Source organism: Monodelphis domestica, chromosome 1 (genome assembly GCF_027887165.1).
Source record: "Monodelphis domestica isolate mMonDom1 chromosome 1, mMonDom1.pri, whole genome shotgun sequence".
In the NCBI taxonomy this organism is placed as follows: domain Eukaryota; kingdom Metazoa; phylum Chordata; class Mammalia; order Didelphimorphia; family Didelphidae; genus Monodelphis; species Monodelphis domestica.
Window position 1 is genome coordinate 519,367,335 of NC_077227.1, and position 24,122 is coordinate 519,391,456.

At 42.0% G+C, this 24,122-nt stretch overlaps 1 protein-coding gene across 2 annotated transcripts in view; it reads right to left on the minus strand.

Moving 5' to 3' along the window:
- ALK (ALK receptor tyrosine kinase) overlaps positions 1-24,122 on the minus strand; it is a 1,130,668-nt gene that overhangs the window by 57,415 nt on the left and 1,049,131 nt on the right. Inside the window, exons 15-19 of one of the 2 annotated variants that reach the window (XM_007476029.2) lie at positions 19,425-19,575; positions 9,231-9,362; positions 6,105-6,249; positions 2,445-2,627; positions 620-718 (exon numbers count right to left, since the gene is read on the minus strand). In XM_007476029.2, the coding sequence (XP_007476091.1) occupies positions 620-718; positions 2,445-2,627; positions 6,105-6,249; positions 9,231-9,362; positions 19,425-19,575 (710 nt within the window). Of the gene's footprint in view, positions 1-619; positions 719-2,444; positions 2,628-6,104; positions 6,250-7,395; positions 7,667-9,230; positions 9,363-19,424; positions 19,576-24,122 lie in introns of those variants that run through there. The other variant, XM_056813218.1, reaches the window with a different exon arrangement.

Sequence of the window (24,122 nt, forward strand, 5' to 3'; positions counted from 1 at the left end):
CCAACCCCTCAGAACATCTGCCAACGCTCAGTTCAGAGTTCCACTGATGGAGAGGGATCTTGGGGCTTTCAGCAGCTCCCCTCTTCTCTGTATGGTTTCTTTGGGTTGTCTGCTCATTGCTTCCCATGTTCCCCTTAGGTAGCATCAGTCTAAGCAGCAGAGGGCTATATTATTTAGGACGGACATTTATTTAAGTGGGCTGGTGAGTGGGTCTACCTTGGTGAGAGTCTTGAAATGGAATGAGTGTGCATACACAGGTCTATTTGTGTATGTGTGTATGTTTGTATATAGAATGCAAGTTCCTTGAGGGAAGGGACTGTTTCATTTTGTCTTTGAATGCCTAGTGCCTAGCACAATGCTTGGCACATAGTAGGCATTTCATAGGTTCTTGCTGGATTGGACTATTTTTTGCTTGTTTTTATATTCTCATTGCCTGATACATTATTGGTTGATGGGGTTGGAAGTGTGGGGGCTTCCTATTTGCAACTGGATCACTTATGGTGTGATTACTGAACCCAACACAGCATGGTTCTATATTGTCCTGAGGCCCAATTGTGGCCTGGTGCTGTAGCTTGGATGGACCTGCCTGCTGCCACCTGGGTGGAAGAGAGGGGGGTACCTTTGAGAGCCGGGGTATACAGGATGCCCAATGGACTGATGAAGGAGACCCCATCCTCCCCATCTACTTCGGGGTCATTGTTCACAGCTGCGTTACCCCCTGTAGCAAACCAGAGAAAAGCTGAACACCAGGTAGGAAATCATGATCTGCACAAACACACACACACACACACAGCCACAAGTCACAGCATGCTAGCCAGAGCAAACAGTTGACATTTTCCCCAGGGTCTTGAGGGGAGACAACATCAGGCAGAGAGTTTGTATAGTAAGGAGGGGTTTCAGAACAGAGTGAACCCTTAGCTCCCCAGACTATGGTTCAACATGGCCATGGATGCTGAGGTTACCCATTTGGGCAGCTCTGAATCTGCATACCCTGAGTACAGCTGAATCCACTTTGTTGGGTTACTGTATAGACTGCTGTACGTGCTCTTTGGAACAACCCACAGGAATCTCTAGGTCGTCTAGGCCAACCTCTCTACTTTATATATGAAACTGAGGGTCATTGATCCACAAGAGCCCAAATGACTTGTCTAGGGTCATACAGGTAGTAAATGGAAGAACCAGGGTTCAAACTCAGGTCTAATGACACCAAGCTCAGCACTCCAACCTGAAGGCTCTTTCCACTGTGCTAATACTCAATTAGAATCCTTTGGACAGGAATCTAACAAATTCTGGGCTCTCTAGGATGATTTCCTCCTACCTCCAAGCCTCAGCTGGTAGTATTCCCATTAGCAGCCTGTGGAAAGAGTATCTCCTGCCCTTTCCCCCACTCTTCTCTAATCTACCAGAGCAGGACAGATTGGGAAGAGTGAGAGAGTGAGTCAAAGAGGACTAGGACCATATTGGATTTAGTGCAGCCACTCCTCCTTCCCCAAGGCTCCTGTTTTCTACTTAGATATGGGGCTGGACACATCCCTGCCTGACTTTCCCACCCTCATAGAGCCTGAAGAATGAAAGCAGATGGTCAACACAAGCATCTTACATGAAGCATTAAAATAAATTAAAACACACATACACACACACACATACACACACATATATACAAACATCACAGTGCATGCACATTGCCCTAATCTAGGGGGACTGTGCCACCTCCCCTCCTCTTGGATCATTAATTCTAGTCTGGTCTTGGGCAAGAACCAAGAGGAGGGCAGCTAGGTCAATGGCCTGCTGCTGCCTGCTGATGGGGACCAAAGGGCCCGATGAATAGGTTGACCCAAATTCTTCTTGAGCATCAGCATGGAGGGTGGCTTCTCTTTGGCCTCTCATGAGGGCTATCATGAGATGGGCCAGTACAGTGACCAGAGGGGTAGACATATCCCCAGTTCATCCCTTAGGGGGAGTGGTCTTGGCTTAAAATCAAACACGGCCATTCAGAAGGAGGCACTGGGCTTGGCAGAAGCTGCTGCCAGCCATCACCTCCAGAGGAGTTCAGATTCCAAGGTTTTCAAACTGGCACCTCATTGGAGTGCTCAGAGAATGATCTAGGAGAGGCAACAGCCTCTTTCCTTCCAGCAAAGATGGCAGGTGAGTGGGTCAAGGAGGGGGTCAAGAATCACAGTGGGATCTTGATGCTACTCTGATGGAGGCTTGAGGTAAGATGCCAGCTTAGTAGCTGCCACCCTGCCCACCCCATTCACATTCTCCCAGCCCAGCTAAAGGGGAAGGTGGCAGTGACATCACAAGATAGGATCAGGGGAGGAGAAAAAAGGGAAAAGGGTTTTGGAGTGGGGAAGAGAAGGGATGAGGGAAATGGGTCTTAGAGCCTGCCTGACTTCTATGACTAAAGGAGGGAAACTGACACCTTGAACGCGAAGCATCTTTACCTATGTATCCTCCGCCTCCTCCACCTGAGGAGCACCCCCCTCCACCCCCTCCGAAACCCCCTCTTGTCTCCCACCCCCACTTCTTCATGGCCTGGGGGCAGGAATGTCCTCCTGTAGCTCCTTCCAGCAAAGATTTTCCAGACCAGAGCAAGGAAGTGTTATCATTCCAGCCACCTCCACCACCTGCAGAGGAGAGAGAGAGCAAGAAAAAACCCCCACAGTGAGGAGAGCCCAGGAAGTGGAGTTGGCGGAAAAATCTGGAAACCTTTTGGTCTGGAAATGGGCAGAGAAATGGATTTGAAACCAGGAAGACCTGGGTTCCAGTCCCCCCTTAAATGCTTGCTAGCTCTGTGATTGTGCCTTAGTTTCCTTATCTGTAAAATGAGGATAATGACAGTACTATCTTCCCAGGGTTGTTGTGATACTCAAATGAGATGTAGGTGAAACATTTTAGAAACCTTAAAAATTGTGATTAAGTTTTGGGAGACTTGGCCTCTTACTTCCTTCCCTAGGTAATGGCTAGCAATGGGACTATTCACCTCCAATCTCCCAGGCTTAGATGGAGGGGAGGTGATGTTTATTGGGGCCAGCTTCCTGCTCTGCCTGGATCAACTTCTTCTCCTTTAGCTGCAGAAGCAGCTACCCCAAAGTATAAATGGACTCATGTGTAGATGAGGATGGATCTGGACCTGGGGAGCTTTGGAAATGGTTGTTTCTTCTCCATTTCCCTGTCCCCACTGACTCCCAAATCTTGGCTCTTTAGTCCCACTCCTCCAACCCCCCCCATTTCCAGCCCAAGAAGCACTGGCATGGCTTAGTCTTCAAGGAAGGCAAAAGTCAGTGAGTGCCAACAAGGGCAGAATGACAGAGGTTGTATCAGAAAGTGTTGTTGGCCCTTGGACTTCATCCCACCCCAGTTAGGCATCATCCATGAATCAAGAAATCAGGGTTCCAGGACCAGGACCTTGAGCCAGGCCTTTCCTTTTTCTAGGTCTCAGTTGAGGATATGGGGGCGGGGGGAGTCAAACTAGGGAATGTCTAAAATAGTCCCTTCCAGCTTTAATCATCTTTGAATCTAAGAACCTATAATCCTGCCTTCTTGGTCCAAGCTAAGAGGCTGGTCTCCTTTTAAGTCCTTGCTTGTGAGCTGGTAGGAGGAAGATGTGAAAATGCAGCTTTAATAGAGAACAGAGAGTTCTGCTGTCTCCTTTGTGAAAGGACTGATACCTCGTACCTCTGGAGGTAGTGGTTGCTGGGGTTACCAGGGACATGACCTGGACAAGGGATTTGGGAATTCCCAGAAGAGGAAATTCCATTAACTGATGAAGATCAGCACCTTCTCTGCAACTTATAGTCTTAGTGATCTGGAGACCCTGAGACATTATTAGTGACTTGCCCAGGGTTACCCAACCAATATGGGTCAGAGGAAGAATTTGAATTTAGGGACTGCTAGTTAAGAGGCTGAGTTCCACGTTTCTCTCTTTATCTCTGTGAAATCTCAGGAGTGCTTTAGAATGTGTTTTCCAAAGAGAAGTGACTCTAAAGCATCTTAAGTCTTTTCTTCCAATATAGTGAGTCTTTCCTGCTAAAATTGGGACTAGCCACTGTTTCTCTTGGCATTTTGAACAGATTTTTCCCTCACCTCCACCTTCACAACCTCCCCAGTGAATGTACAACTCCTGCTCCTGTGGATAGCATGGTGGAGACAAGAACCCTATAGGAGAAAGGAAGTCCATGAGCTAAGTCCCTGAAGGAGTGGGCACCAATGGACCAGCAAGTCCCTGCAGTGGCCATAGGATAGCAGCAGTTTGGCAAAACAAATCAAAATTGGGTTTCTGTAGCTGACATGTGACTGGCCTCACCTACCAATGCCTGCTCAGTGCCTTGAGGATCCCCCCACCCCAAACTCAGGAACACAGCTCTCTTCTCCTGCCTCTACATGTGTTGGAAAGAGCTCTAAGTCTATTCTAGCTCTAAGTCTACCAAGGACCAATATTCAGTGATTAGTGCCATGGGAAAACAAAACAAAACAAAACATGATTTGGGTGAGGGGGGTCAAAAAGACCCAGGTTTGAATCTTGGTTCTGGCCCTGAGTCTGTATAACCATGGGCAAGTCACCTAATCTTTCTGGGCTTCAGATACTGCTTCTATAAAATGAGGGGATGGGATTAGAGGGGGTCCCTTTCAACTCTGAAGTTATGATCATGGTAACTTATGTTCCTTCTAATAACGGTGCATTTCCTATCTGAAAGATAACCAATTTGCCAGATTCTTTTTGTTTTCATGAATTAATCTATTACCTGGTTTGAAATATTACCAGAATATTCTCTCCTGGACTGAGTCTGGAGTTTTTAAAAAGCAATATAAAAGGAATGTCCTAAGATCTTTTTTTCCCCTTTTTCATATTGCTGACTCTAGAAAAAACTGTCAAGCAGAACCCAGCCTAGAATTCTTGTTTTACTTCTGTGTCTCTGGGTCAGTGAGATCGACTTTCTAGTTGATGAGGGCTGGGTGGAGGAGGTCAGGGAGACAGACTGTAGGACAGAGGAGGCAAAAAGGCCTTGTTCTCCTATATACTGCTTCTCCATTCTCTGCCAGAGGCCTCCATTTCTCCCAAGGATAAGAGGATGCAGGATTTTGGAAGGGGCTTCTCATTCTTCATTTGGATGCAAATCCAGAGTGGTGGTGATGGTGGAAGTCAATTCACCTTGATTTTTTGTCATTCTGAATCAAGAGTCAAGATTCTGTTCCCAAAATTCCCTAGGAGATTTTCTGTGTCTCAAGTCAAAATGCAACTAAGCCACATAGGGATAATAAATAAAATTTATTATATTATTATATATTATAAAAAATAATAAATTATTTTTAAAGATCAGGGGTCCCATTATTTGGATTTATATGTGCAGATGTGTGGTATAAGGGCAGGAGCATGGGACAGAAGACCTGAGCTTGTCCCAATTTGCCTCTTATTAGTACATGACACCAAGCAAATAATTTCTTCTCTCCAGTCTTCAGCTTCCTCACCTACAGAATTCTGACAGCAGGACTTGACCTCGGTTTCTCACAGGAGTGTTGTGTTTTGGGGTAGGTTTTTCTGGGTGTCTCTGATTCCCTATGTTTATTATATCTTTGGGGAAGTCTTATGTATTTGACTATGCTATAAGCTGCCTGATGTCTCAGCAAAGAGAACACCAAAAGATCAGGCAATGATGTTTCTGTATCACAAAGTCAGAAAGAGCTCAGGTTTTAACACTCTTTTGATTTGCCTATGTCAGAGCTGGTGGGACCCTTGCAGTAAGGCATCATGGAACTCTTAAAACAAGGAGATCTCTAAATCTTAAAATATATTACAAATATGTTATTATCATTATAACCATGATAACAGATTGCAAGAAATAGTGTCTAGGGATTGAGGTTCTTATAACTCAAATACAAGAAGGAAAGAGTTCTTGAAGCATGGCACAGGGTGTTCCTTCTTTGCCATAGTAAGTTATACTCCCCAACAATTACCATCTTTTTCCATCTCCCCTTGACAGTGCCCCCCCCCACACACTTCAAAGAGTGGCTCCATATTCTTACTGTCTCAAGAGGACCAGCTCAGTCTCTGGACATCTGAGCCTGGCTGTGGTTTGTGGGCAGTGGTATGTGGTCATAATTACCTGCGGCTCCAGAATTGCCATTTAGACCTAGAACAGAGGAGTTATTTTCCAGTCTTTCTGGATGGAATGTATCTGTTTTGGCCCCATAGGCTCTTCCACCACCTCCAGCTGCAATGATTAGAGGTACTGGTATTCCATTCTTCATCTAACAAAAGAGAAATTAAAAAATGAAGACACCCTCTTCTTGCCTGAGCTGTACTCTAACTTGGCTTCTTATCTCCACATTTAAGAGCTTCTTAGGAGGCAGTAAGCTCAACCTTTGAGGGCTTCCAGATTCATACTACATCAGCTCTGCTCTGCCATCTGTCAGATTCCTCCCACAACAGTATTCGGGAGAAGAGCCCATGGCATCCTGTTTGCCTCAGAGGCAGGGGGTGGAGGTGGGGAGGGAAGGGGTAAAAGCTGGGATGAAGGATTTGGGTGACCAAGGAAAGGTTTGAAAATTACACTTTTTGGTCTGTTTCTTCTGTGATTATCATAGGCTGTGTGTTCTTACTATAACAACAAAAACTTAGACTTATCACAGAAAAATGCCTACATGCCATGGAGAAGGAAATCTGCTGGCATTAAAAATATTCAGATGTATAAAGTGCTTCATGCTTTTGACTATGTGCAATGACTTAGATCTGTGATGGCAAAACTATGGCAATATGCCAAAAGGGGCACACAGAGCCCTCTCTGTGGGTACACCTGAACAATCACTACAAGAGTTTCTTACTAGAAAGCCAGAGGGACTAAGGGTAGAGCTGTTCCCTTCCTCATCTCCATGCACTTCCTCACTTCACCTAGCCCTCTTCCAGCAGCCCAATGGGAGTGCTTCCTCACTTCCTTGTTGGTAGTAAGGTGCTGGGGCAGGGATGAAGGTGTTGCAGAGGGCTGCTCACATGCAGCGTGAGGGCTACAGTTTGGTCACTTGAACTTGAAAAGTTTACCATCACTGACCTAGATGGTTTCCCACCTTGTCTGTCCTTATGTGATATGGAAATCACTTTAAAAAGACTGATATATATTAATTTAAGGTCGCCAAGGAATTCAGCTATGTAATTCCTAAATGAAAACTCAAGTCAGCAGTCAACCTTTTATGGAGTTTTTTAATTACAAAACAGTAGGAAGAAAGGTATGAGAGAGAGAGAGAGAGAGAGAGAGAGAGAGAGAGAGAGAGAGAGAGAGAGAGAGAGAGAGAGGGAGAGAAGGGAATATGGCTTAAATACCCACTCTACTTAGGCTGGGCCAAAGGCCCAAGGCCTTGGATAGCTAAGGCAAAGAAAAGAGATCAGTCCCTATCACTCACATGACCGAAATGGAGAAACAGTCTCAGGGGCCTCCACTCCAAGCACCAGCCTCCAACAACCACCCTCTCCTCCACACAGGAAGTTCCCAGCCTCCTCAGCTGTCCTCTACCTCACTTCCTGTGTCTCACCTGTGCCAATGGTGGCTCTAGCTTAACCCAGGACCGCCCAGAGGTCTGTCCCCTTTGCACATGTCTGTTGAAGGTCATATTCTCAAATAATTAAATCTTGAGCTTTGCTGCAGCCCTTCCTAAATCCTGTTACCCTGAGTAGGGTGGAGATTATAGTTTCCAAGACCTGATTTGATTCTGTTATTCCAAGTATCTCTATTGTTATTGATCAGGAAATAGCCAAATCCCATCCTCTAAAGAATGGTTTGAACAGGTTTTGAAATTCACACTTAGTTCTCAGGAATGGTAAGATTTGTACCAACTTCCCCCAGTACTGAACACAGTGCCTAGGATAGAGTAAGCACTTAATAAATGCTCACTGATTGATGAATTGATTGATTCATATAGGAAGGGTAAAGCCTTATTAATTGGAGTCTGGGTCCTCTAATTCAGATTGATTTCTTCCCCTGACATTCCCTCTGTCTCCCCAACTACAATTCAGATATATAACTAGCAATTTTTATACCTGGGATAAAGGCTAAGAGTGAGTCTTACTGGGGGTTATAGGCTAATAAACAGAAGAAATATTCCTAGTATATCAAGAAGTTTCTAGGTGGTAAGCATGATCCAAAAGTGATGTTTCTGCTAAAAGGAATTGGATAGGAAGTGAGGAAATATTGCCAGTTAGGATACTGTTGGTGCCTTCAAAATGTCCCTGCCCTTGAAGAAAGACCCATCTCATCCCAATTTTGCCTCTGTTGAGCCTGGTTTTGGTGAATATGTTCAGAATATATTGCCCTGCTCTCATTTTCTTGTCCTGCTGGAATGGTGTAGGTTTGGTCAAATCCAAGGATAAAGGAATGAACTAAGCCACCAGTTAAAGCTCCTTAACATCCTGTTTCCACTTTTTGTTTTGTGGAAGGGATTATGGTGGTCATGTGCGGCTGAAATGTGGCCAGATGAGGAGGGAAAAGAAAGCTATCCTCACTGAGAAGTTTAAAAATGACTCTTCCATACATTAATTTATCCAAAGAGGAGAAAGGGACATTGTACTCATAGCTGTGGAAAATCTATATACCTTATCCTGTTGTGGTGTGAACATTCAAGTCACCTGAAAACAAAGAATGCAGGGGAATGGACAGAATTCTGGAGCTTGAGTCAGGAAGATCTGGGTTCAATTCCCTCCCCTGCTGCTTGCCAGCTATGTGTCTTTGATATCATTTAAATATTTCTGAGTTTTAAAAATGTATTAACTAGGGACAATAATCCCTGCAGTATCTGCCTTAAAGGGACATTTGTGAGGTTCAAATGAAATAATCTATGTAAAATTCTTTGCAAACTTGAAAGCCCCATGTAAATGTCTATTAGGATGACAGTTAGAAGACATTCCTCTACAGGCAGCAAACATGGTGGATAAATGACCAATTTCGGAGTTGGGAGAGCTATATTCTTGTAACGGGATGGTTGTCACTGAGGACATCACTGAGTTTCTCTGGATGAGCCTCACATTCCATAGTTGTGAAATGTAACTGATGATGTCTGTCCTACTTACCTTTCAGGGTTATGGAGAAGAACCAGTTATAGCAATTTGGTGAAAGCCCTCTTAAGCCCTATATAAAGCATGGCATAAACCTAAGGGACCAGTAATACACCTTAGGGAGAATCTAAAAAAGGCCCGAAGCTATGCAGCAATAGCCTGCAGCCTGGAAGAAAGGAGGGGGGCTTACCTTAAAAATGTAGGTCGCTCCACCCCCACCTCCTCCACCTCCAGCCCACTCATTCACACTCTGGTTGGCTCGGATTTCTTCCTCTATCACATTGTTCTCTCCAATGCAGACTTTCTGGATAATTTCACTGGTCTGTAGACAAAATGAACAAATAAGAGTTATGATTTCAATCAGGGTCTCCTTAATGCCAAGGTTCTGTCAGCTCTGAGGCTTGGGGCTAAGCTAGGAGTCAGAATCCCTGGCTGACTTCTCTGGGAAGTAATTTTGCTTTGCCAGGCCTCAATTTACCCCTTTTGTTGTCATTACTTGTCACCAGATAACAGCTGGAAAGCTTTTAATGTCAATATGCCAATGGAGACTTTCCAGTCCAGAAAACTTGGTGGAAGAGGGATTAGAATGATTATTTACAGCTTTAGAGGCAAGAGCTAATACCACTGGATAGAAGTTATAAGGAGGTAGATTTGAGAAGACATTTCTAATAATTGGAGTTGTCCAAAATGGAATAGTAATAGTCCCCATTATCAGAGGCATTTAAGTAGTGCCCTTTTACCACAGAATGTTAGGGCTACATGGAACCTTAGTGATAATTGGTCTGGCCCTTCATTGTGCAGATGAGGAAACTGAATTCTAGAGTTAAAATGAACTTGACCAAAGTCATGAAACTAGTAAATGGGAGGACCAAGGTTTGAAATAAGGTCTTCTGGCTCATCGATAAACATTTCTTAAATGCCTACTGTGTGTCAAGCACTGTGCTGATATCTGGAGAAATAAAGAAGGTCAATCAAGAACACAAAAATAGTCCCTCATCTCATGGTGTTCAGTCTTTAATGGGGCAGACAACATGCAAACCACCATATTCAAATAAGATTATAAACAGAATATATTGAAGACAATCTCAGTGGAAAGACTGGGGAGGCCTGGGAAAGTCTTCTTGAAGAAGGTGGGACTTTAGCTTAGAAGCCAAGAGGTAGAGATGAGGAAGGAAAGAGTTCCAGAAATGGGCCAAAGTCAGTGAAAGCACCTGGATCAAAGAGTCTGTGGGGTTAAGTTATATGTAAGAATAGTAGGTGGTACAAGAGAAGAAGTACCTGACCTAGAGTCAGGAAGATGGAGTTCAAATCCAGTCTCACACATTTATTAGTTGTATGACCTTGGGTAAGTCACTTAACCCAGTTTGTCTCTACAAAATGAATTGGAAAAGGAAATGGCAAACCACTTCCTGATATTTCCCAAGAAAATCCTAAATGGGGTCATGAAGCATTGGACATGGCTGAAAAATAAATAAACAATACCAAGAAGACTAGAGAAGTAGGGAGGGGTCAGGTTATAAAGGGCTTTAAAATCCCAATGGAGGATTTTATATTTAGTCCAAAAGGGAACCAGGAGTCTTTAGGATTTGTTGTCTAATGACAGAAATAAAGGAAATAAACATTTATTAAGTGCCTACTATGTGTCAGATCCTGTGCTAAGCCCTATGTAAATATTATCTCATTTTATCCTCACAACAACTCTAGAAGGTAAGTGCAGTTGTTATTAACATTTTACAGTTGAGGAAACTAAGGCAGATAGAAATTAAGTGTCTTGCCCAGTGTCACTGGGTTAATAACTATCTGAGGCTGGATTTGAACTCATCTTTCCTGCTTCAGGCCAAGTGTTTGGGGGTAGGGTGGTTTCACATGGTCAAAACTACATTTCAGGAAGGTCAATTTGACAGCTGAGGGTAAGATGGACTAGGGCAGGGAGAGCCTCCAGCCAAGGAAGCCAAGGAAGAGGCTGTTGCAATATTTCAATAGAACCAGGTGTAAGGTCATGATGGCATGGACCAGGGTAGCAGCAGCATCAGAGGACAGCAGCGAGAGATGTTAGAAATGCAATATCAACAGGGCTTGATAACAGATGGGATATGGGGGTGAGAGACTCGGAGGGACTTTAGCTTAGAAGCCAAGGGGTAGAGATGAGGAAGGAGAGAGTTCCAGAAATGGGCCAAAGCCAGTGAAAGTAAGGGAGAGTAAGGAGTTGAGAGTGACATCTAGGTCTTAATCCTGGCACCTGGAAGGAGGGTGATGCTGTTGACAGTAAAAAGGATATTAGCCAGAGGTGTGGATTTGTGGGGAGAAGATAATGAATTCAGTTTTGGATAAGTTGAGTTTAATAAGTCTACGGCATATCCAGTTTGAGATGTTGGGAGATAAGTGACTGGAGGTCAGGAGAGAAATTGTAGACTAGCCAAATGATTGGAAGATTATCTGTAAAGAGATGGAAATTGAATCTATGGGAGCAAAGCAAAATAGTAGAGAGGGAGAAGAGGTCCAGGATAGCCAGTCAGTGGCCATGACCTGGATAAAAATCAAGCAAAGGAGTCTGAGGAGTGGATACATAGGAAGTTAATAAACCGGGAGAGAGTGGTGTCCCAACACCCTAGGAAGACAAGAGTATCAAGCAGAAGAGCTGTTGACAGCGTCAAAGGCTGAAGAGAGGTCAGGGAAAATGAAGTCTTAGAGAAAGTCTTTGGATTTAGCAATTAAATAATTCAAGTTCAGTGTTTATTTCATTAAACTGCCTTCTCTGGGTGGCTATTTATTGGAGTTATTGTAGAAGCTGTATTTAGATGACTTATCAGATCCCTTCCAACCCAGAGATGCTAAGATTCCTCCCAGAATAATTCTCTATAAATCCTCCTCACGTAGCTGGTTATAAAGCACAGGTCCGCCCCTACCAATCTCCTTTCCCAGAAGCATTAATAACTCCTTATTGGTCCTAGGACAAAAAGAAACTCCTTTATCTGGAATTAAAACCCTCCACAAGCCAGATGGATTATACATTGTTCCTTTCCAGAGAGAATGCACATTGTTTCTCCCTGATTCATGCTAATGGTCTGTCCAAACTCCCCCACTGGACAGGGACATTTTCCACCTCCTTACTTTAGCGCAGGCTGGTTCCCAAGGATAGAATGCCCTCCCTCCTCACCTCTGCCTCACTGAATCCTTAGCTTCCTTTAAGGCTCTGCTCAAATGTCACATTATACAGGAAGCTTTTTCTGTTTTCATTAGTTAGTGCTCTCCCCCTTTCTCTCCCGACCCTTTGCTCCTCTCTCCCACTAATATTACTTTGGATTTACTCGGTATAGTCTATATTTTGTACTAGCTTTCAGCAGAAGGCATGCTACTTGAAGGGAGGACTACCAGTTTTATTGTTGAGTCATTTCAATCATGTCTGACTCTTCGTGACCGCATTTGGGGTTTTCTTGGCAAAGATTGTAGGGTTATTTGCCATTTCCTTCTCCAGTTCATTTTACAGATGAAAAACTGAGCTAGCTAGTCAGTGTCTGAGGACAAATTTGGATTCTAGTCTTGGCATTCTATCCACCGGACTACCTAGCTGCCCCTGCATCATTGGAGCCTAGCACAGTTCCTGGCACATAGTAAGCAGGTATCCAATAAATTGAATGGCCTATAGCTGGTCTTCTTTCCTTCTATGGACTTTTATAGTGGCATCCAGGACAATCAATCACAGTTGTCTTTTCAGCCAGCACCACTCAGCTTGGACAGATCCTTTCTCATCCAGTTGACATCAGAGTAAAATGTCTTTTTTTTCTCCCCTTTTGTTTAATTGGGGGTGGGGGGAAGCTAATAAAACATCAACTTTCCAGCTAATGCTGCATCTATGATGTACCCAGTATGCTCTTGGGCTATTCATCTTGAGCTGCTGCTTCTGCTGGAGCCCTTACACAGGCGCCAGTGCTCAACACCAAAAGAATATCTAGATGAATGGCCAAGCCACAATTTGTTTTATGGTGTTTTTGATTTAATGTTGGGAATAATTTGAGTTCTTTTAAAGTGGACATAGTTCGGGTGAAAGGTTTTGAATGGACAATGCTGATATTTTCCACTTTATTCAAGGGAGCAGAGAGGGACAGGTGGGGGATAGGGGAAGAAGAAATGCCCTACTGGGCCATAGATGGTGACCTCCTGGGTAGCTCACTGTGGCTGGCCCCAAGAGAGGCAGAGTGGTGTGGCTGCATCTTTGTAAATCTTAGTGCTATACAATGATAGCCAAGCTTGGCTCTAACATGGAACTATGAAATTCAACTTCCAAGCTTCTTTGGGGAGTTAGTGGCTATGGGAATGAAATACTGAATATAATGTTGACTTTTTTGAAGTGTCAGTTGGTTTGTTAAATTGCTTTTTTAACTATCTTTTAAAATTCTTTATTGTAAGGAATGGACACTGAAAAGGGGCAAGGTAAGGGATACATTGGGATATGTAGGTCATGTAGGCATAACATATAGCCATCAAATGTATTTTAATAAAATGTTAGACAAATGTAACTTGTGGCTGGGATTGTCTTAATGGGGATAATCAGGGGAGTCACCTGATGTACTGGAATGGGCACTTCCCATGGATCTAAGCATGTACTCAAACCCTTAATGAGAAATATACTTTATGTATGAACACAGTAAACCCTAAGCAGAGGTTTTTCATGATTGAGGGGCTCTGTTTAATCTGATTGGTTACTGAGTTGGAGGACCCTCCTTCCTCAGTAAACTATCACAGCCAAATGAAGCTTCTCCATATCCTTTCTTCAGACAGATCCTGTTTAGCTTCTTTGGTTTGAAGTCCAAGGGGTGCATATCATTATACGATGTGATTAAGGCACATAGCACAGGGGCAGTAGCTTCAGGGTTTAGACTTCAAACATACCATCGGAGCTCAGAGTGGCACCTTCTGTCTCTTGAAAGCTTGTGACAGAAGGTGCACTAGATGAGGAGTCTGGGAAGACCCAGTTTCTAGTCTCAGGACAGTCACTAACTAGTTGAGTAAGCTTGAGCAAGTCACTGACACCCAAAACACCTCAATTTCCTCATCTGTTAAATGAGAGGATTTGAAATTGAGAGGCATAGCTTCCAAGAAGAAGGAGGTGTTAGTCCCTCTGTACTCTTCCCTGGCCCGGCCATCTATGGAGCATCATGCTTACTCCTGGGCATATCAGTTTGGAAGGTAGACTGAAGGGCACTTGAAGAAAGGAATACAAGATGATGAAGGACTTTGAGTTTATGTCACATGAGGATCGTCTGATGAAAATGGGGATTTAGCCTGGGGAAAAGAAGACTTAGGGAAGACATGATGACTGCCTTCAAGTATTTGAAAAGCTGTCATGTGAATTAGACTTGTTCTTTTAAACCCAAGAGCAGTGAATGGAAGTAACAGACAAATTTAGTCTTGATATTAAAACAAACAAACCAAAAAGCTCCTAACAATTAGAGCTGTCAGAAAGGAGAATGGGTTGCCTTGGGAAGTATTGGCCTTCTCCTCATTGGAGATCTGTAAGAAAAGGCTAGATAACTATTTGTCAGGGATGCTATATGATAAAATGGAAAGATCATTGGTTTTGGAGTTAGAGTGGGTACAAATTCCACCTCTGATCTTTAATCCAGGTATTATTTTCTGAGCAAACCACTTAACCTTAAAGGGCCTTAGTTTCCTCCTCTATAAAATCAGAAGGTTGGTCTAAATGTCTCCTGGAGTCCCTTTATGCTCTAGGTCTATGTTTCTATGATTCTTCTGGAGTATGGCTTGACCCAGATGACTGCTGAGGTTCTTTCTCACTTTTACATTCTATTATTCTATGCCTTAGTAATGCTTTCCAGATCTAACGTTGTTATTCTCTGGTTCTCAAAGTATGGTCTGACTTCTGGCGGTTCCTAAAACCCTTTCAGGGAGTCTTTGATGTCAAAACTATTTTCAGAAGGAAGGAAGGAAGGAAGCAAACATTTATAAGCACCTACTATGTGCCAAACACTGTTTTAAGCATTTTTACAATTATTATCTCATTTGATCCTCAGAAAAACTCTGAGAGGCAGGTGCTTTCATGATCCACATTTTGTAGTTGAGGAGATTAAGGCAAAAACAGGTTAAATAACTTGTTAAAACAGAGCTAGTAAGTATATGAGACTAAATTTGAACTCGGGTCTTCCTGACTCTAGTTTTGGTGCTTTATACATTGGGTCAATTTGCTACTTCATAATGAAACTAAGATATTTTAATTTCTAATGCAATAAATCTTCATAGATAAAATCCATTTAAGTAAAAACTTGTTGAGGAGGGTCTCTATAGCTTTCATTAGTGTAAATGGGTCCTGAGATCAAAATGTTTGAGAACCTTTGGCTCATTTGAAAAGATTTTGTTTGATCATCCATATCATTTCTTCTATTGTTCTGCAATTTCCCTGATCTCCACTCTCTGAAGGGTGTCATATCCCACAAATATAAATTGGAGTTCTGTGCTTCAAATCTCATGGGTAACAGGAGTGCCAGTTAGGAGCTGGGTTTGAGAGCTTTAGTGAAATTACTACTGAAGAAGCACTGTAAATTCATAGAAAGTTAGATCTGGAAGAGCCTTTAGAGATCATGGAATCCAACATCCTCTTTTTTTCAGAGAAAGAAACCAGGGTCAAGAGAGATGGTATAATTTTCTCATGTACACCCAACCAAGTAGTAGTATGAATGGGGTTATGATATCCTCATCTGTAAAATGGAAAAGTGGGTCTAGGTCAGCATTGGTGAACATTTTTCTGAGTTCAAGTGTCCAGAGGGCAAATTCAAGCTGTCTGTGAGCCTCTATATTACCAGAGAGAGCTGAGGGAGGAATTGTTTGCTTTGGGCAGCTGGACAAAAGGGCAGGACATGCAAAAAATATCCTCAGGCACTGGGAAGAGGGGGAATGGATCAGTTCCCTGAGTGCCAACCCTGCACACACACTATGTCTTCTCCAATGCTGGTCTAGGTCATCTCAAAGGTCCTTTCCATCTCTAAATTCATTCATTTTATGATTCTGCCTCCTGGGAAAAGTCAGAAATTCAAGTCTCATTTCTCCAAGACTGGCTGCTGATGTTCTTTTCTCAGTGCATAAAACTCTAGGAAAAGAAACTCATTATTGACATTAAAGAGGGTAAGGTGAGCCATTCTAATGTAAATGTGCGAAGGATCTCTGGTTTCATTAAAATAGTAAATTCCAGTGTGGGAATTCACTCCACCACCACAGATTTCAATCTTTCTATGAAAGACTTCATAGATAAATCTTCAGGCATTTTCTCCAAGGCACTGAAATGTCAAGTTAATTGAGTCACCCAGCTAGAGTCAGGGGGAGAATTTGAAAACAGAGAATCCTCACTCTAGGTCCAATATTCTATCCATTGTCACAGTCTGACTTTTTATTTTTATTTTATTTATTTTTGGCCTTGATCATTGATGTGGGGAACTTGCTAGCATGGAAATTCCCTCTAATGAAGAAGATTGCAATGGATCCTAGAAGTTGCTTCAGGGGCCCTGAAAGGTTAATTTACTTGCTTATATTGGTAAGTTTTGAACCCAGATCTTTCTGATTCCAAGGCCAATCCTTTCTTTGATGGCATGCTTCCTCTATTTAATTCTTATCACATAGATATCTGCCCATTTCAGTGTTTGGAGAATCTTAATTGGTTGTTGTTGGGTTGTTTTTCAGTTGTTTCCAACTTTCCATGACCACATTTGGGGTTTTCTTGGCAAAAAACATTAGAGTGGTTTGCCATTTCTTTTCCAGTTCATTTTATAGATGAGGAAACCAAGGCAAACAGGGTAAAGTGACTTGACAGGAGTCATACAACTGGGAAGTGTCAGAGGGTCAGATTTGAACTCAGGCAGATGAATCTTCTTAATTCCATAGCCAGTTCTCTATCCACCACACTCCCTGGTTACCCTAGAATCATATGAAGTAATATTCTTCTGCACTGAAAATGAAGTGAAAATTGACAATGTGTCTAAAGATTGGACCCGAAGATCACAGGGGCAGAGATGAAGAGCCAGAAGGAAAGCTGGAGGTCATCTTATCCAACCTTCTCATTTTTTAGATGAAGAAACTGAGGTGACTTGTTCAAGTCACATATATAGTAAGTAGCAAATCTGGGATTTAAACCCAAGTCACCCAAATCCAGATCAAATGATTTTTCCTCTTCTCCGTACTCTCATATGGCTCTTTCCTCATATGGGCAAAAGGAGATGCATGGGAGGCCAATGCTTCTGTCCACATGTCGTCACCTCATTTGGTGAGGCTAGTACAGGTGGATGCCCAGGACTGCCAGCAGAGAATTACCTCCTTCAGAATACAGCATGTTTCTAAATTGAGTCCAAAGTTTGAGAGCAAGTAGGTTGATTAATAACATGATAAAGTGCGGTGACCCAGAGGAACAAGTAGATTACAATTGAATTTTTAAAAAAGTAGTCATGTGAAAGACATAACTGATTACAATCCAATCAAGTAAAAGTCCCTTCCAGAAGTCAATGCAATCTCTCTGCTCAGATGAAAGAATTGCATTAGCACTCGATAAATTCTCACTAAGATTACAGCAGCCTGTAATTTAATGACTTCATATATTATATCAAGCTGGAATGTCCTGATTATAGTTGCTAAATAAAAGTTAGAGTTGGGGCATTTCTCATTCTAGAGGTTGTTCATGTTAACCTTTCTCCTGTTTCCTCTGGCTTAACCCCATCATTATCTCTGCCATTTGGGGCTCCCATCCTTGATCCTGGGCATCTAGACCTCTGCCCCTTCCTTCTCTTCTCTGAAATGTCCTGCTTCGAGGATCCTGGACACTTGACCTTCAGGACTGCTTATAAGAACCTCAAGGGATGTCTTTGTATGTAATGTTGATTACTTTCCACTTCAGAAAGAGGCTGTCTGTGGGGCATAATTGCTCTCAAGAAGGTGGCACATCCGTGAAGGTGTGTTGGATGGGGGCCAACCAAGCCCCAGGAGGTCTGCCACACAAATTTCTATGTTTTTATCATGGTATATATCTAGCAATGATGGGTCCCCTACTCCCTGTTCAGTTTTTTTTAAGTAAATTCTACTGATACCTTTTATTTTTATATCACAATCATTTTTAGAAATACTTTCTCTATCCCATCTCCAATATGAAACCAAACTGTTCTTTGCATCAAAGAGAGCTCAGCCTAAAAATCCAATGTAATGACTATATCTAATAACATCTACAATATTCTGCCCATTACCTTCAGAGAAGATGAGAGACATACATCTCAATAACTTTTCTCAGAAACCATCACAGTGTTTTTAGTTCCTCAGAATTTGGCTTCTCCTTGGTGATTTTTTGATCTATGTTATCATAGTCATTGTGTTTAGTGTTCCTTTGGTTCTATGTTTTTCTATGGTGGTTCATAGAAGTCTTCTCATGTTTCTCTAAAGTTATCATAATTGTAATTTCTTGAGGCAACATTCCATTAATTCATATACTGGTTTATTTACCTATTCCCATTCAATGAGTAACTGCTTTGTTTCCAGTTCTTGGCTCTCTCCAAAATGAAGCAATGAATATTTTGGGCTATGTGAGAGCTCTCTTTTGGTTTTTGACTTTTCCTCCTCATTTTTAAAGGGCTCCAATCAATTTGAGCTTGGTAGTGATTTTCTTAGAAGATATGTACACAAAAAATACAGAGCCAAGATACTCTAGAGCTTACATGACTTCAATCATTTCTCACTGTCTTATTTTCCCCCCTATAATTTTGTTCATTTCTGGCTTTTTAGATTCACTGGTGCTTGTTGTAGCAGACAGCAAACTTCTTCAACTAGTAATATTCCAGTGGGGTCAGGAATCCCAAGTGATGAGATGTCTCTGGGGCTCTAGGGGATGGGAATATGACTTGTCAGAAATAGGAAAAGAGGATGAGAAAATAGCAAAAGTGTAATAAAACTCAAAACAAAAGCAGAGAATAAACTTTAAATAGGGATAACAATGTGTGGAGAGGGTCTGAATCTATGTTATGGATAGAGGCAATAATTTCCTGCCAAGGAAAAACAATTAGCAAATGGATGATCTGGGCCCTTACTTTTATTTTGGTATAATAATTGGTTAGTTTAGATTGTATCTTGATTGTAGCTTCATGAAAATACTGATTGAGCCTGGATCCATGTTGTGTGAAATTAAAACATATTACGTCATTTCAAACCCACTGTTTTCTCATGCACAGTAATGAAAGATGGTCACTCTAAATGAAAATTACCAGTAGGCTTCCTACAGGAGAATTGTGTCAACTTAAAATATAGGTTTCACAGAAGGATGATGCCAATTGTCCATGCTACAGTGAACTTAGCAGAACTCGAGAGCCTTAATAGATATAAAAGTATTGCCATGAGCACTTACACTGGGACAAGCATCTTCCCCTTGCTGTCCTACCAAGATGTATAGGAAGTCATCCTTCTCCAGATCGAAGACTCCCAAAACAGATACGCCATGGGACCTCATCATTGTGTTCTTCCCTCCTTTACCTCCAGCTGCTCCATAGCCTGAGATGCTACAAAAAGAAAGTCATTTTAATGATAATTCTTTACATCTGAATTACACTTACTACAAATAGCAAATCCATACACATCCTTCCCATTCAATGCAATCCTCCCCATAACTCTGTGCACTAGGCATGATTAACCCCATTTTTACAGATGAAGACTTTAAGGTGCAGAGAAATTAAGTGAATTGCCCAAGATCACAAAGCTCGTAAGTGGGAAGTATGTGTTTGGACAGCGTCTTCACGTCTAAGTAACGGTTATCAACAGCAATGTTCTGGGAGGGAAGAACAATGAGCAAATTCATAAAATAGATCTATGTCTTTGGACTCCCAGTCCAGTGTTCTTTGTGCTGTACCAGGTTGCTTCCCTAAACACCAAGATGGGGGACAGAGAACAGGGTAGAAGAGAGGAATTGAAAGAGATCCTCATGACAGAGAGGGAGATTGTGGCCTTCCCAGATCACTGATTTATAGCCTCGTCTCTGTGACATCCCACTCTGGGGTCCCTTCCCCTTCCCGAAATGTGAGGGTGCCATGAGCTGAATGGATTGAGTAATTGATGTTTGTAAAGTGTTTTGAAGCTACATCATTTAGTCAGATAGCAAGGAACTGCAAATGGGAGAAAGAGATTTACAGCCATGTTTATGAGCAAAGACTTTTTAAATCAATTGTCCCAGAAGCCTTTCCTTTTAGAAATGTGTATGTGGAAAACAAGAAGGAATTCTAATAGAAACGGTCTGGTGGGAAAATGGCATTACTTCAGTTGCCTCCCAGGTCATAAAGACGAAGTTAAGCAAGAATAAAAAATAGAACTTAATTCTTGCACCATATAAGAAGAGTGGCCAGATATTAGAACTGTTAGCATCTATGCTACAAATTTTCCCCGATAGACTAGCTGTCAGTGAGAAGTGATTGCATTATATTTTAAACCCCAGTATACTGGGATCCAAAGCACTTTTTGAAAAGCATCTGGGAGGAAGTAGCAGGAGACCATTTTACACATGCACGCATGTGCAATGGTTTCCACTCAGATACTGGGCTTCTAAGGATCTCAGAGTTAGAGCTAGAAGGGATGTCAGGGGCCATTTTGGTGAGGCCAGTGGAGGTTTAATGATTTGTCCATGGTCACATAGGGAATAAATCTGAAAGCAGATGCTTTGATTCTAGAGCCAGTGAATAAATAATAAATAAATAAATAAATAAATAAATGCTTATGATTTAAACAATGTTTAATATTGCAAACTCATCACAGAGACATCAGGCTCAATTAGGCACATTTGACCATGTCAAACATAAGTCTTACCATCTTTCTCCTCTAGTCAGTAAACTCCAGAAGCTTCCTCTAACCTCCAAGGTTAAATATAAAATCTCCTCCTGGATCCTTTATAACTTGTCCCCCTCCTACCTTTCTAGTCTTCTTACATTTTACTCTCTTCCATATATTATATGACCAGTTAACATTGGCCTTCTTGCTATTGTTCACACAAAACAATTCTCCCGATTCCATGAATTTTTATTGACTGTCCCTCATGCCTTGTACACTCTCCCTCCTCACCCCTACGCTGGTATCCCTGGCTTCCTTTAAGTCTCAGTTAAAAGCCTACTGTGAAAGCGAATTCTTTACTTTGTTGTCTATCCTGAGTTAACACTAACTTAAGTACCCCTACTTAGTACCTCATTAGACTGAAGACAGGATTAACTCCCCCTTTGTCTACTTTTAAAACTGAATCAACAAAAGATTAAACATCCTAATTAGTACTAGATGAGAAGTTAACAAGGTACTTAGAGAATTCACACCCTTAGAAATTCAATCAAATCAGGAATCTGTGAATCTTTTTGATGAGAACTTAACCTTCAGAAGGTAAGAAGTCAATCCTACAGACATTTCCCCCTGGGCAGTGCTAGACAATTTGGAAACTGTGATTGGCCCCTATGAAGAGGGGAAGGGACAAGAAGTCACCATAAAAAGCAAGTCCTGAATGTCTTCAGGGTAGATTATCTTTGAGAAGATAATCTGAAGAGATTGTCTTCTGGAGATAGTCTTAGTCTTCCAGGGAGCTTTGCTGGAGACTATGGCCTGGATCCTGGGCTTGGAGCTCAATTTCTACTTGGACTCTGACTCTTATACTATTTTGTTGGGTGAGTACGAGGCTGACCCCTTTTCTAGCTTCTGGAGAGACTAGCTTCCATCTTGGATGGAGGTCGAGTGGTTACTCACTACCAGCCTTCCTGGTTGAGATTTAATTAATCTCTGCCTGGATTAAGCAGACCTGGAGCAAAACATTTAAATTGATAGGATAGATAACTTCTCTATACCCGTCACATTTCTTTCTTATTTTTTCCTCTCTATTTGTAAATACATTTCTGACTCAAGATATAATAAATACTGGCAACCACATACTTTCATATAATCATTGTCCAACCAATAATTTTAACCTTTATACTACCTTTTGCAAGAAGCCTTTCCTTGGTCTTCTTAATGCTAGAATCTTTGCTCTGATCTCCAGTTTATCCTACATATATCTTACAGGCATTTAGTCATTCATATATTGTCTTCCCTATTAGATTGTGAATTCCTTAAAGGCAGAGACTGTTTTTGTGTATCTTTTTATACTTGGACACAGTAGGCATTAATAAGTGCTTGTAACTTAACTTAATTTTCAGACAAGGACTTAAAATATTGTTCCAGTGACAAATGTTAGATGTATGGTTCCTTCTTAATATGATAAAAAAGATCCGGGGAACCTATTTCTATCACTATCTTTTCAAAAACAATGATAACAATAATAAATACTTATGATTATCTGCTAACCCAGGTGCTAAGGGGTATTGTAATTCAGTCATTTTTCAGTTGTGTTTGACTCAGTGACCCCATTTGGGGTTTTCTTGGCAAAGAAATGAGTAATTTGTAATTTCCTTCTTTAGAAGTTGATTTTACAGATGAGGAAACTGAGGCAAATAGGGTTAAGTGATTTGCCCAGGGTTACACAGCTAGTAAGTTTCTGAAACCAGATTTTAACTCAGGTTTTCCTGACTTCAGGTCAGGCACTCTATCTACTGTGCCACCTAGCTGCTCCACGAAGGGGTAATAAGGAACTATGAAAAGGGACCCTCCCCTCAAGGAGTTTAATAACTAAGCTTAGCCAAAGAAACAAGATTTATGGGTAGGATAAGTGGTATACCACAGTACACCTTAAGTACCAGATGAATGGTATAGACAGAAAAGACCAGAAGAGCTCAGAGAAGGAGGGACCATCTCTTAGAGAAGAGAGAGCCTGGACCAGATTTTTGTTTTGCTCCTTACTCATTGCACAACCCTTGTCTAAAGATTGTAGACTTAGAGTTGGAAGGAGGTCATCTATCTAGCCCAATCTTTTTCTTTGGCTGTTAAAAGAATGGATTGAACTACACTTGACTTTGCCAGAATCCCAGCTGCTAAGGGAGGTTGAGGCTGGCAGGTCTCTTAAGCTTGGCAGTTCTGAGCTTCATTGGGCTATCCTGATAGGATATTTGTCTTAAGTTCAGCATCAATAGGGCAGCTAGGTGGTGCAGTCGAGAGAGTACTGAGTCCTGAGTCAGGAAGACTCAAATTCCTTAGTTCAAATCTGGCCCTAGACATTTCCTAGCTGGGTGACCCCAGGCAAGTCACTTAACCCTGTTTGCCTCAGTTTCCTTGGGTATAAAATATTCTGGAGAAGGAAATGGCAAGCCATTCCAGTATCTTTGCCAAGAAAACCCCAAACAGGGTCACAAAGAGTCAGACATGACTGAAAGTGACTGAACAACAGCATCAATAGAGTGGGTGTCCAGAAGCAGGGCCACCTGGTTGCCTAAAGAGGGGGTAAACTGACCAGTGTAGGAAATGGAGCAGGTTTCTGTGATTAGACCTTCTATTCCAGGCTGGGTGAGTTAGGGAGACAGGGAGAAAAAAAAGTGTGGAAATATGTTTTGTGTGATTATACATGCATTGCATAACCCAGATTGAACTGCTTTCCAGCTCTGAGAGGGGGGAGGGAAGGGAGGAAGGAAGACTATTTGGATCATATAACTTCGGAAAACTTATGTGGAAATCTGTTATTACATTTCATTGGTAAAATAAATAAGTAAATTATAAAAAAAACGAACTAGAAGATCTCCAAAGCCCCTTTCATCTCTAAGCCTATAAAAATAACTTAGTTATAGAAATTTTAAGCTTGGCAAAACACTCACGATGCTTTAATCCTAGGGCAGTTGGGAGAGGCTTCATGGGGCTTGAAGAAGGTTAGTAATTAGACAAAAGAACAGGGGGTAGAGTGTGTGTATACCATGCGGGGAGTGTGAACCAAGGGATGGGAAGAAGAATGCTTGAGGAATCTGAACAGAGGATCTATGGAGGAGAAGGAGACATGATAATCTTAGGAAGGTCAGTTTCGTTGTTGTTAATTAGTCGTTTCAGTCATGCCTGACTCTTCATGACCCCATTTGGGACCTTCTTGGCGAAGATATTGGAGTGGTTTATCATTTCCTTCTCATTTTACAGATGAGGAACAGAGGCCAGCAGGCTTAAGTGACTTGTC